Raw genomic sequence first — 14,408 nt, 5'->3', positions numbered from 1 at the left:
ATTTTGCTGAGAAAACTTCTGTTCATTGCTCTTACGGACAATTTGTGTAATTTTAGTAAACATGACCCCAGGCCACCTCTTGCTTTCCCTCCTGCTGATACTGTTTCTGAGGACTAGGCATCTTTGCTTCAGCATTTCAGGAAGGCTTTGCTCTTGTATCTCATTGTAGTCATGCCTCATCTTTTGTGTTTCCTTGGTGATGTAACACAAAATAGATGATCAAAAATGTCTCTCTGAGAAGCAATGTGATAAGCAGGAGCAATGCAGTTATTAGCAATCTGTAGTTAAGACATATTAAACAGTAGATGAGTGACGAGGAGTTCTGTTACATAACAGATGCTGATGTTAAAGATCACTTAGTAGGTCATGCACCTGTTAGAGTATGTGGGGAAGGGGCAACCCTCTACTCCATGGAGTAAAGGTGATCAGCTTGTGGAAGAAAGAGATTTAGCTGTAGGTATCTTTTCTCTACTTATGCCTAGATATCAACGAATGTGAGATCTTTGGCATGTGCACCCAGGACTGCCAGAATTCCAAAGGAAGCTATGAATGTTTCTGTGCAGATGGCTTCAGGTCTGTGGGCGATCAACAAGGGAAACAATGTGCAGCTAATGGTATGTTAACTGATTGCAGGGTTGATTGCCACCTGTAAAGAGCAAGTGGAGTGTACCAACTTAATGAATATAATCTTCTCTTTTTTAGGAAGGGGATAATGAAACCCAAACTTTATCCTGTAACATAATATTATCTATGTACTCTACCCATTCCATAATCAAGAATAGAAGTACTCATTTCTGCTTCCAACTGTAAACATTAAAAATAGTATCTTAATTTGGATGCCTGCCTTCCTTTCTCCTGAATTATTTTGCAAACAAAAACCTGCTTATCCTGTGGTTGTCATCGGAATGTTCCAGAAGTTTAGGTTTTCTTAACACAATAATGCACCGGAAGAAAGTTGCATTAAACTGGTAAAAATCCAAGTCAGTTTGATGACAGATTGCCATTTGCTGTTCATGTACTGATGCACACAAACAGAAGGACTTTGGCCAACATTTAACATTAATCATTAGCTTTTTATCATACATCAGTGCAGTGACTACAGTGCGTGACAGTCATGGAATAGGTAGAGTTGATTCAGAAAATAATAGTAATAAAATGGTAATAATAGAGTTGAAGAGAATAGAAAAAAGTGAGACTACAGCAGAATATAAAAGACAGTAAGAATATTGTGTTTAGAAAAGTACTTACACTTTGACTTTAAGAGACACATGATAAAAATGTGGTATACCTAGTCAGATAGTAAGAACTTCATAACAGAATGTCTGTGACCAAAACTGCATGCTGCTGGAGGCTTAGAAACCTAGAAATTATTTTTAATATGAGAAATGATACAGGAAAACCATGTCTCCGGGTTTCCAGTCCAGGGGCCTAATTCAGCAAATATTTACTTTGCGCATGTGGCTGGAAATACAAAAGGACATTTGCAGCTGAGTTTCTGCCTGGCTGCCTCTTCATGTGCCTGTGTCAGAAATCTAGTTCTTTGAAACCTGTCTTCACAGGCTTTATTCAGGAAGCCTGAATAGACATCCAAAGATTTCAAGGCTAAGTAATAGAAGATAACATGATTGTAGTAGATAATATAATGAAATTGATTGTCCCTGAAGTTCTACTTCTGTATATGCCTAGAACTCTTCCACTCTTTGTTGTACAAGCTAACAGCAGTCATAAAGGAGGGCTTCCTTTGCCTGTGTCTGCTGCACCCCTTATCAGTAGGCATTTTCAGAACACACACAGAATATTAGGTCCCCTTTTTCCTGTAATAGCATATATACTGGAAATTCTGTCCATTGCTACACTGAATTGTATGTTCATTAGAGAATAGTCACTTGCCTTATATTCCCATAGTTGAGCATGGCTTAGAGAGAAAGGGGTTGTGTTCAAATGTACGTTTCATAGGAAACAGAGGATTATTAGTTGGAAAAGACACTGGTAAATGAGATTTTTCCAGGTGAATGCCTTGTTATTTCTCATTGCCTCTGTGAAGATGTGATTAATGTAGGAGAACTTCTCTGAAAGAAGGCCTAGGATTTAAGTCCATGATTTCCAACTGGACTTTGTCCTTAGCAAAAGGGCTGAACAATTAAATTTTCTCACCAGTAAAATGAGCCAGGTGGGACTGATGCTCCCTATAGTCAAGTTGTTAGAGTATTGAGACTCCAAATTAACCTGTGGCTGGGTAAAACATTCATCTGAATGTGGAGTCATTAGGATTTAAAGATATCAGGTCGTGGCTCAAGGTACCAGCAACTTATTTGTACTTTCAAAATTGTTTCCCATATTTTGAGGTGGGGAGCTGATCTAAATAGCATATAGCAACATTTCATTTTTGAGATGTGAGGTGGTGATATGCCAGCACTGTAATGTTTAGGAATTTTAAGGACTTATCCTTTAATGATTACTATTGCTCAAAATCTATGGTGAAAAGGATACTGCTTTCTTCAGTGGTAAGCATTTTCAGAGTTTTTAATGAATTTTGCAATGCCAAGAAGTTTGAGTAGTTCTGAAGTGGCCCCAGTTTAGTTTTGACTAGAAGCCACTTTCATCTGTTTCTTCTAATATGATAAATACGTGAAAGTAAAATTCATGATCGTTTCCCAGGTAATCCTCCACTGTTACTGCTGCCAGACAATGTACGGATTCGAAGATACAATATCTCATCAGAACAGTACTCCGACTATATTGATAACCAAGAGCGCATCCAAGCTCTGGATTATGACTGGGACCCTGAAGGGATAGGCCTGAGTGAGTATCTCTAGAACATGAATAATCAACCATACAGTGGGTGGTTTCTGCAGCATAAGTATTTAATTTATGCTGGAAATCAAAATCAAATTAGATTAACTGGCCAGGTCTTGGTTGAATGTGTCGGTCTATTCATTCTTCATCATCAACAGGGTTCCTTTTAATATTTTAACTTATGTAGCTAGGTTTTACTCTTCTTTCATTTTGGTGTGAGGTCAGCTGTGGAACTGTGGCTGTTTAGGATTATGCAGTAGTAGAGGATTGCTATAAATGAATCCCTTCCCTTTCTGACTCTTCCAGTCCCCAAACCTGGTCCAAGTCTTGTGAGAACTAATAATAAGGAATGGCCAGTAGCTCCTTCTATTAATTTATATCTTGGCCTCCTTATTGGCTCCCCTGCTTTTGCCTTCTTCAGAGGGCCAGTGTCCTGAGCCATGCTTGCTCCTGAGGATCACAAGAGTCTAAATAACTCTCAAAATCATGTGCAAAGGCTTCAAAGCTAAAGCTCTACTCTTGAAAAATGAGATGCATATTTCTTGATAATCTAGCTCAAGGTGATTTTAGACGTGCATCTTACCAATGATGAATGGCTTAAAAGTTTACACACTAACACAATGTAATTTAATTGAATAGACAACTCTGTGTTATTCATAAATAAATGGGTCTGGTGTCTTCACAGAAGAGCCTCAGAAAGATTAGTGTTTTCCAAAACCATGGAATAAGTAGACATAAAGATTTTCTTTGTCATCTTATTTGAAGGTATTGTGTACTTCAGCATTCTGGGACAGGGTTCTGAGTTTGGAGCCATCAAACGTGCTTATCTGCCCACATTTGACAGCAGTAGGAACAATCCTACAAAGGAAGTTGACCTGAATCTCAAATACATAGTTAATCCCGATGGGTTAGCTGTTGACTGGGTTGGAAGGTAAGTGCACTGAAAAGCTAGAAAAAGCCTGTACATTGAATGTGTCAAGGGTCTGACCGGGAACTGCAGAAGCCACTTTTTTCTTCCTTATGGACTGTCTCTGAAGATATGTAGCCTGAAGATAGTTCAGAAGAATATAGTAAGCTCTGTTTGTCCAGACAGCCCAGTCTTGAAAAACCCAGTGTCTCTGAGGGCAGAAGGGAGTGTCTGAATTTCTATTCACAAATCTATATGGTGATGGGAGCAAGGTTAAAGGGATATATATCACCAGCATTCTGGTGAGGCCAGCATCTTCAGCACTTCAGTGTTGCACTGATTCCAAAACAGTGTTGAAACGTGTTTTTAAAAATACATATTTAAGCATCTGCACATTATATAAAACTGATACATATGGCTTGAGACACGTAGTTCTTCCTCCCATCTGCAAAATAAGAATTGCAGTATTTTCTCACATTCCCAAGCCAATTATGAGATAATTAATTCTATCAGAAGGCACTGTGTGATTAGTGAGTACATAATCATGAGTATGTTTATTTCATCTAAGGTGAAAAACATAATAAAACTGTGGTGATAAAGATAAGCAAAATTCTAGGAAGAGCAGACTGAGAGCCCTGTTTGTAAGGAGTAAAAGCATTTGTATCTGATGTGGTAACAATTTTTTCATTAACATCTCTGTCAGAAAACAAAGGTCTAGAGAGGTGCTGTGGACTTAAAGGATGGATACCTTCAAGATTGTTGTATTGTCCTGGTTTTGGCTGGGATAGAGTTATTTTTCTTCCTAATAGCTCGTTTAGTTTTGTGTTTTGGATTTAGTATGAGAATAAAGCTGATAACTGTCGAGGTTTAATCCAGCTAGCAACAAAGTACCACACGCTGATGTTTCTAGTTGTTGCTAAGTAGTCATAGTGCTTATACTAAGTCAAGGACTTGAAGCTTCCCTTACTGTGCCAGTGCACAGGAAACTGGGAGGGGGTACAGCCAGGACAGCAAACCCAGACTGGCCAAAAGGATATTCCCTAGCGTGTAATGTCATGCTCAGTATATAAAACTAGAGTTGACCAAGGGTTGGGAATTGCTGCTCAGGGATGGGCTGTTGATAATTGGGTGGGGAGCAATTGTTGCATTGTGCATTACTTGGTTTTGTGTATTCCTTTGTTATTACTATTTCCTCTTCCTTTGCTGTCCTATTAAACCCTTTTTATCTCAACCCATGAGGTTTTTTTTCCAGTTCTCTTCCCCCATCCCAGCTGGTGGGGAGGGGAGTGAGCAGCTGTGTGGTGCTTAGTTGCTGGCTGAGGTTAAACCTTGATATGGTAGTTAAATTTTTATTTGTAATGAACCTTATTGTCTCGTTGAAAACTGTACCTTTGAAGATGCTTATTAGCCATTTCTGGTGCTTAAAAGTAACAACAGAACTTCTCAGTAGCCCTGTAATGAAGATTATTTGACAGGGAACAGAGGCAACTGCAGAAACTTTATCAGAGGAGAAAACTAGTGAGCCAATAGATCACATTTGCTAAACTCACTTGTATTTAGGGTCTGTATGTTCCACACTGAAAAAGCGCAGATGTAATCACTGCAGTTTCATTATATAAATTTTGTTCAGGTTTGATATAGCTTTTATTCTTAAAAAGTTTTTTTATTTTTAAATTTATCTTCCAAGTGTAAACTATTTACTTTTGGAACGTTTTGTGTTTTTACATAATTCAGACATCTTTACTGGACTGATGCAGGGACTAATCGCATAGAGGTGGCAAAATTAGATGGACGATACAGAAAATGGCTTATCTTTTCTCTGCTGGATCAACCAGCAGCTATTGCAGTCAATCCAAAACGTGGGTAAGTACTACAGGACTTCCCAGAATTATTTTCAATGCTATTAAGTACCAAAATTACCTGCGATGGCAAACTTTACAGGAAAGAATAAGGGAATGCTTTTTAGAGTTTTCCTTTACTAATATTAGGAAATTTGTGTGCATGGGAAAGTATTTTAGGATTAAATTTCATTAGTGCTTGTGTTGGTGACAACACCAAGTAGGTCAGGTAAAAATCTGCTTTCTACAGTATTGTGTGACGGATTTCTCTGTTATTACTGAAATAGGAAAATTGATGGGAATGTCTTTTACCAGCTCCAATGAATACAGAAACAGCCTCCTTCACAGTGGAAAGCAATATAAATGCACTGGTACATTCAACAATTGTGCTTGCTATGTCTTGTGTTGCATCGTCATATATTGCGATATGTGCTTCTCTCAGCTGGAGTCAGGCAGCACGGCTCCCTGAAGTCACCTGGGCTCTGCAGCTTTATCGTGACTGATGGATGTTCAGTGTTCAGTCATTTTTCTTCCACTAGAATGGGAAACTGTCATTAGAACCACTCTCTCTCCAAATCAGGGCACAAGATGCAAACATTCTTCTTTTGGTATTTATCTTCTGTACTTGAAACAAGCTTGCTCAGTGAACTCTCTGTGACCTTACTGTTCACATCTGCAAAACATAGGTTGCTGAACAGCTTTATGTTCCACAACTGACCTTTTCCATGAAACAATAAAGAATCATGGTGACCAAATTCTGAACTTATTATTAAATTTAATCACATATTAAATTCTGTGTCTGTCCTTTCAGGCTCATGTATTGGACTGACTGGGGAAGGCAGCCAAAGATTGAATGTGCCTGGATGGATGGACAACAAAGACAAACTCTGGTCTCTGAAGATCTTGGCTGGCCAACAGGTCTTTCTATTGATTATTTGAACAATGATAGAATCTATTGGAGTGATTCTAAAGAAAATATTATTGAATCGATGAGACCTGATGGGACAGACAGAACCGTAGTATTACATGGAGGTAAGAACTTACTGTGCAACTAAGTAATGGTGACCCAGATGTATGCTAATGAGCACTTGGGCTTCACAAGTGGGGCTAGATTTGGGAGCTTTTCAAAGAATAAGTCTTGGTAGTGTTTTCCTCTCCTTTATAGAGAGATAAATGGCACATCAGGTTCAGAGCTCATGATGCCTGGTAGCTATATTGCCTGAGGGGTAATTTATATGACCCAAATAGGGAACAATGTGGAAGATTGGATTCTTGCTTTTTTATGTATATAACTAAGCAGCCTGGAGGTACAGTCAGGCACACAAGGATGTATATATATATAGCTGCAAATGTCTTAAAATGAAAGGATTGGATGATCTGTTTAAGCTGAAGACCAACAGCAGTTTTATCACTTCAGCTAGAGATTTGCTTGCTGACAGTCTATTCTTTGGTTCCTTTGAGAAGTAGGCAGTCCATACAGCCTTGATGTATTTGAAGGCCATTTATATTGGATAGCTAAAGAACGAGGAGAAGTTTGGAAGAAAGATAAATTTGGAAGTGGAGAAAAAGTGAAAGTGCTGACCGTAAATCCCTGGCTTACACAAGTTCGTGTCTATCACCAGCACAGATACAATCAGTCAGGTACGTAATCAGCATCCTGGTGAGCCGTTCCTTGCTTTGAGATCAGGGTTGGTAGTGATGTCTTCAAAGAGCTTAGTAATCTTCTGATAATATGTCTATCAGTATGTGATAATATTCACTCCTGAAAACGTAAAAATGGAACAGCAGCTAGCAAGTATTTTCTGCATACCCAAAGAGAAATCACAGTGGAATACCCCACAGTGCTCTTTAGAATCTCTTATTTCTAAGTTATGACCCTGTCCTTTCTCTTCTTCCCTTCCATCATGGAGTTGTCATAGAGGTGGCAGTCACAATGTGAATTTATCCTGGTAGCATGCAAAATGCTGACCATTTAATATTGCCTCCAAGGGGGATATTTCAGCTAGGACATGTGCACAGTAATCACAGGTGAGCATGTCCAGAGGAACATACAGCATACTCCTCTTTAAAGGTGCTTCAGCTTTCAGTATCAGAAAGCGCCATGTTGCTTGGAGGAGATGTTGAGTTTCTTCTTGGTGCTGGCTCCCAATAGCCATAGTGACTCCCTTAAGAATGTAGAAAAGGCAGAGAGAAGGTTTTGATAGAAATGTGGTATTTGGCCATCAGTTGCTTTAAAAAAGGGATCGAGATTTGTTTAGATTTTTGGTGTGTAGTATTGATGAAGATACACTACTAACTAGCTAATTGCCCTGTCTTACCTCAGGAATATGCTGAATTGCTTCTTCAACTGTCCTTATCACTTTTTTTTCAGTGCCTAATCCTTGTAAAGATGTCTGCAGCCACCTCTGCCTGCTGAGACCAGGAGGGTACACCTGCACTTGTCCTCAAGGCACTCGATTCATAGAAGGCAGCAGTACGGAGTGTGATGCAGGTAGAATAATTTGTCAAACTAGAAGTGAAAGCAAAAGAAGCTTTTCTTTAGGAATGCAAATCCATTAGGGAATTAGAAATACAGAGGGATGAGCTAGCTGATAGAATAGATGTTGGTAAGTTAGGACATCCGGCTTTTGGGTTCAGCCATCTCTGATTCGTGCTCACCTTTGTGCATTTCATTTAATCTATTTGCATGTCATTTGTTAAATGGATATGGGTGTATCACTTCAGCCAGTCTGGACCCAGATGCAAAATTGGTCACAGTTTCTGATTTTTTTGTTTTGAAATTCCAAAATATTTTATTTACCTTTTTTTTTTTTTTTTAAATGCATTGATTTCAACTAGAGATTTTCTGACAAGTTGCGGTTTACAATTATGTTTGCAGTTCTGTACAAGATATTGTTTTATCAGGATATAGAATACAATAGAAACTTGAAACAAAGCTTACAGAACTCACAGTGTCAATAAAGATAATTTCTAGGTAATTATTATAAGCTGGAAAGCCTTTTAAGCACTAGAATTTAGTGCTTGGTTGTTGCATTGCAGCAGAGGCCCCACAGTGCTTCCAGGAGCACCAATAAAATAGAATTGCTCAGCCTTTCCTGAGAAGAAAGACCATGCCACTGCAGGATTTCTATTTCTCTAGCTGGGAGTCTGCATTCTTAACTTAACAGTCATGTGGGCGGTAGCCAGATGTCCTTGCACTTCACCTTGCAACATATCTCTAATAATTTAAACTTTAAAATATTATGTCTGGCTTTTTTGCTATGGTTAATGTTCTCTGAAGTCTTTCTTTGCATAAAAGAGAAAATGTCATGATTTTTTACACTGTCTTACCTCTAAATTACATTTTCCTAATAATTGTTAATGCTTTTTCCTATTACCGCATGGTGTGACAGCAGAAAGAGGAGCTAGTAATATGATGTTATAGTGAATGGAAGAGTGTAACACATTTGAATTAGTGATCAACGACGCTGCTGATTGTGTTTGCTGTTTGCTTTTTATTGCTCTGAGGGCACTGTATTTGTTATTTGCTGAGACTGATTTACATATAATGTCCATATAATGTCCTAATGTAATTAGGAAAACTCTGTTTGACCTTATTTTGAGGAACAGGAGGAGACAGCAAATAGGATATACAGTACTGTCTCCATTTTTGAACTTCATTTTTTATCTTGACTTAGAGCAGTTTTTTTAGCCAGTGAACTGTGACTGCCATAATTGATGTACCAACCAAATGTAACTTTTGTGTATACCTTTGGTTATTTAGTACTTGTCCCATATTGTGGCTACTGAGAAACACAGCCCGTAAGACCTTTTCATTTTCTCTTTTTATATCCCATTTACTTGAAGGAAGTTTTACCTGTAAGGAACACTGTAGCAGCAGACCTCCTCTACCTCTGACTGATAAAAATTTTGTGACAAAAGTATTATGATCTAACTTACCAGTGTAAGACAGACTGTCAAATCCATCCTTAACTTATAGCCTATAATGATGTCTAAGACCCAGAGCTTATGTGAACTACACTTTTCTGACAGCATATCCTGAGCTCTTCCTGAAAGCTAGTGCAACTTCAAGAAATTTTGGGTTTTTTTTTTTTACTTGACTCAGTGATAGAATAACATCAGAACCTTTGTAGCTCTGTTTGGGCCAGCTGAGACCACCTGGGCACCTCAGGGCTCCTGCAGTGCAGCTGAGACACTGGCATGATGAAGAGGCTTCTGCACTACTGGTGCCAGGCTGTCAGCCTGTGCTCTGTACTGACAGAAAACTGAGGGCTTTTGGGCGTCTCTCATTCTCACTGTCAGGATGAACAATTGTTTAGAGGGCCCTCCTGTATGGCGCATTTCCATCCACTGCTTTTCTTCATAAGTGAGCGCATCACAGTTTGGCCCTCTCTGTGCAACTTCCAGCTGGTTGGATGGAAGAGTCTGGGCAAATGAGATAAAATATTGCTGCTTTCTGACTGGAGAGGTTTGGAGGGAGGTGGTTGGCTGCAATGCATGGGCAGAAGCAAGTGATGGGACATACAGCTTTTGAGTTGTCTATGCCTACTTGTACTGAATAAGTCATTATTTTCCAAGAACAGGTTTTACTTAAAATAAGTAATTTGGCAGAAAAATGAATATAAGGGCAGCAAATACGTGTACTATTAAAAGCAAATATTCTGAAAAGTAGCCTGTGAGTTTGTATATGCAAGTTCTGTAGCGATAAGTAAAATGCTCTATTGTAGTATTTCTTTTGTTGAAGATGTCTTGATAACACATATGTGGCTTTTGAATTTTGCAGCTATTGAATCCCCTCCCACAATGCCACCAGCATGCAGGTGCATGTATGGAGGAACATGCTATATAGATGAAAGCGGTCTACCGAAATGCAAGTAAGTCAGTATGTTGTTGAGGTAGTCCTGGGTTTGTGCTGATATAGTCTCACAGAAAAATTTGACTCTTTAAAATGTGTCAGAAATGCTTCCAAAAATGTCATACATCTGCAGTAGCATGTTTGTAACAATTGCAGAAAAACTCATATACGCATGCAAGTAGCAGCAAGTCAGCAATATGTGTGCATCAGTTTGAGGAGAAAAACAGACTCAAAACCAGAACGGCAAACCTCTAAAGATTCTAGTAAAACATTGTACCAAAAAATTGTAACAATGGAGAAGTAAAGCTCAGTACATGTAGCTTGGAACAGCCAGTAGGTGCCACCGATGCTCTGCTGAAACCATGTCTTTTGACGTTAGTGGCTAGTTGTCTGACTCGGCACTTTCCACTTTTAATTTTATGAAGATAGCAGAGATGCTATATTTACAGTCAGTGATATATAAAATTGCTAAGCATGGAGTTAATATTTATGGTATGTAGAAAAATATTGTAGGATATAATAATAAAGCTGAGATCCTAGACTTAATAAAAGCCATTCAGTCAGCTGTCCTTACATTCACAGGTGTTCTTATGGCTACACTGGGAATTATTGTGAAATAGGATTGTCAAAGGGAGTGCCTCCTGCAACAAGTAAGCTTCAATTATATATTACACCTGATATTTTGAGCTAAAGAATGTGTAATACCACACCGTGATACCTGCTCAGGGTCAAGCTTATAATTAATTGTCTGGGCTCTTTTTTCACGCTGAACTATGCTTGCTTGAATGTTTGCTTATTCTTCTGTCTTTGACAGCAGCAGTAGCAGTGTTGCTGACAGTCATACTAATCATAATAATTGGAGTGTTAGCAGTTGGAGGCTTTTTTAACTACAGACGAACAGGCTCCCTTTTACCAGCGCTTCCCAAGCTACCAAGGTATGTTTTGAAGGATTTCAGAACTGGAATATCTGTGCACTCAAAATGTATGTTTGTTCCTAAATGATTTCTGAAAAATCCAGTTTGCTTGCTGTGTTCCTATTCTGTTGGAATATGGGAAGTGCAGCATTGCAGCAATTCCCATGGATTTTTGATTCCCAGCAATATCACAGCTGATCATTACTTTGTAACAAAGGACTATTGTAAAACTCTTCTGCATTCTAAATCAGCTTTCAAATAATGAGCTATACAGAAGACTCTTGATCAGAACTGGAACTGTATATTTAGTTCAAAAAGACCATAGTTATGTATGTTTTAATGTTTTATGAAACTTTTTCAGAAGATGATTCCAGCAAAGAGATCTTTTACCATTGAAAGGCTGAGCTCATCTGCAGCACTGTATTTGCTGGTTTAACCATAATATGGGGCATGTGTAGTGAACTTCTGTATGTTTCCAGTGCCTGAGAAATCTGGGCTTTTTGTAGGTTCCTGCTCTCCTGATAGTCATACTGTCCAGTGAAAGCCAGCATTGGGAATATAATTCAAAAATATTTGGTGTTTTAAATCAAAGGGAGATGAAGAAAAAAATATTTCTAATGATTTAAAATTTATTTTTTAAGATGTCAGAATATGATGCTTCAACTTTTTTTGCTTTAAGCAGATTATGTGTTTTTAAAGGCATAAAGCTGTATCTTCATATTCTTTGCACCAATTTCACAGCAAGAGCTCTTAAATCAGTGTAATCAAATCATTGTAATCAGTAAGGTGGATGTAGCTAGAACTGCTTCCTCACTGGAGGGTTACACTAAACTAATTAAATTTATTTATGACTTGATGTAGTTAAATTGGGCAAAATTTTGTGCAGATCAATTGTGAACACCAAGAGTTTGTAAGAGAACTCCAAGCTGCTCACTCAAGTTATACTTCTTGCTTTCTTGAATGGAAATTTTCTCTGTCATCAGATAGTGAACAAGTAGGAATTCTAATGCACTGACTTGAACTTTACTGTTCAACCATACTTCTCATAGAAGTTATGAGGCTGTGTGAAATGGAGATGTCAGGTTTTCGTCTGTGAGGCTTGATTCACAGTTTTCATTTCTGCTGTGAATGTGCCTTAGTACTGCCATAGCTCAATCCCTGTAAACTGCTAAGTCATACTTTTACTGCAGAGTTAACTCAAAGTATAGCTTAGCTGTTACCCTTAACATGGGACTTGTGCCTGTAAGTCATATCTAAGATTTAAGGTTTTTTAAAATTAAATCAGCTGATACCTACAGGGCCAACTGATAAAGTGTGTGCACAATATACCAGCTGTAGGCAAGAGTTTTAGAACAAGCTGCCTCCAGTGAGGACACACACATTGAAAGATTATTTCAATGGTTCTGTCTTCCTTCAGGTTAGGCAAATGTGACAAAATTAACTGAAAGGTTAACTCTGCAGTGGATTTTGTAGTTGCATGGTTTTGGGAGTTGCATGCTCGAAGTTCTGTGTGGAAGGGCCTGTACTTGGTTACTCACTACTGACTTTCATTGATCCAATTAATTTGAGCCTAACAGTGGTGTTCTTTTCTTTTGGTAGTTTAAGCAGTCTTGTAAAATCTACTGAAAATGGCAATGGGGTAACTTTCCGATCTGGAGCAGATGTGAGTATGGACATAGGAGTCTCTGGCTTTGGAGGAGACTCTGCTATAGACAGAGCAATGCAAATGGTAAGGTTTATTTCTGAAATAATTGTGTTCTTTTAATGTATTTTTTTTGCTGATAAAGGGAAGTCTTTTGTATTAAAAAGATAGTGAGATGATAAGTGTGCTATAGAAAAAGTGAATGTTGATTGATAATTTCCTGAAATAGATTTTTATAAATTGAAGGCAAGGACAAATGCAGGCTGTTCTTCAAAATAATGTGACTTTTCTCAAGATTTACATGATAGAAATGTAGTAAATTACCCCCTTTCGTATTTCAGCATATTCATGGAATATACTGGGAAATACTAGACAAATGAGAATATTGTAATAAGGAATTTTTGAGGGCCTCTGTGTTCCATAGAAAGGGCTAAAATGTGTGGTTTTCAAATCCAGACTGTATGTTAGAATCTTCAGAGGTAAAACTCGGGCCTAATCACAGGATATACTACTTTGCACAAGAAATTATTAATTGGACAGTTTTTTACTTCACCAAGTTTAAATAAATCATGTTTAATAGTTTTGGGGATATCATAAAAGTGTAACTCTGCTTTATTCATGTTTTCTTATGCATTCTGAGAAATAGCACATCCTTGTGGTTCCTGTACTTTATAGTTTTTACATGGAAAAAATAGTCCAGTTTACTACAAAAATTAAAACATACAAATGATTTTTACTTAGAGGAAATACATCAGAAGGATGTTTGAATAATAAGCACTTGCTGCAGAGTCTACACTGGAAACTCCCTATGCTTTTAAAGTTAAATTACAGACTTAACTGACAGTAAATTAATATGAAATGAAGCAGCTAGTGAAGATAAGCTCACAATGCATGTATATGACCTCTTCCTAGGTGAAGAAACTAGTTAAAACTAGGCAGCTTGTGTAATGAAACAACCATGCAAACATTTCAGCAAATACTGGGAAAATAGCTTTAGGCTTGAATACTACCTCAAACCTTTTTCATGCATGAAAAAACTTTACGGTACTTTCCATTGTATGGCCTAATGTTGACATACTGAAGTCCAACCGATGCAGTTTTTACATTGCTAATAACAGGTCTGGATACAGGCATTAGTAACAAAAAGGCAGGCTAAGGAGAATCTCTATTCTTTATTGGGTGCAGGGGGAAACATAGTGGCTGAGGTACTTAATGCCTTCTTTGCCTCAGTCTTAGTAAGACCAGTTATTCTCCATGTGCCCAGACCCCTGAGCTGGAAGACAGCAACAGGGAGCAAATGAGGCCCCCACAGTCCTAGGGGGAAATAACTAGCAACCTGCTGCACCCCTTAGAAACCCACAAATCTATGGACCCGGATGCGATCCACCCAAGGGTGCTGCGGGAGCTGGCAGAAGTGCTCACCAAGACACATTCCAAATATATGTAAGCAGACCTG

At 38.3% G+C, this 14,408-nt stretch overlaps 1 protein-coding gene across 1 annotated transcript in view; it reads left to right on the top strand.

The window, feature by feature from the left end:
• The window catches only part of LRP2 (low density lipoprotein receptor-related protein 2), a 100,703-nt gene that overhangs the window by 81,695 nt on the left and 4,600 nt on the right, over positions 1-14,408 (top strand). The window contains exons 65-75 of the mRNA XM_010155571.1: positions 483-614; positions 2,659-2,802; positions 3,562-3,727; positions 5,438-5,566; positions 6,353-6,573; positions 7,006-7,182; positions 7,913-8,032; positions 10,325-10,415; positions 10,979-11,046; positions 11,214-11,331; positions 12,910-13,039. Coding sequence (XP_010153873.1) covers positions 483-614; positions 2,659-2,802; positions 3,562-3,727; positions 5,438-5,566; positions 6,353-6,573; positions 7,006-7,182; positions 7,913-8,032; positions 10,325-10,415; positions 10,979-11,046; positions 11,214-11,331; positions 12,910-13,039 — 1,496 coding nt within the window. The remainder of the gene's footprint in view (positions 1-482; positions 615-2,658; positions 2,803-3,561; positions 3,728-5,437; positions 5,567-6,352; positions 6,574-7,005; positions 7,183-7,912; positions 8,033-10,324; positions 10,416-10,978; positions 11,047-11,213; positions 11,332-12,909; positions 13,040-14,408) is intronic.

The sequence above is a fragment of the Eurypyga helias genome, unplaced genomic scaffold (genome assembly GCF_000690775.1).
Source record: "Eurypyga helias isolate BGI_N326 unplaced genomic scaffold, ASM69077v1 scaffold1087, whole genome shotgun sequence".
Classification (NCBI taxonomy): domain Eukaryota; kingdom Metazoa; phylum Chordata; class Aves; order Eurypygiformes; family Eurypygidae; genus Eurypyga; species Eurypyga helias.
This window is presented reverse-complemented; position numbering and strand designations above follow the sequence as displayed.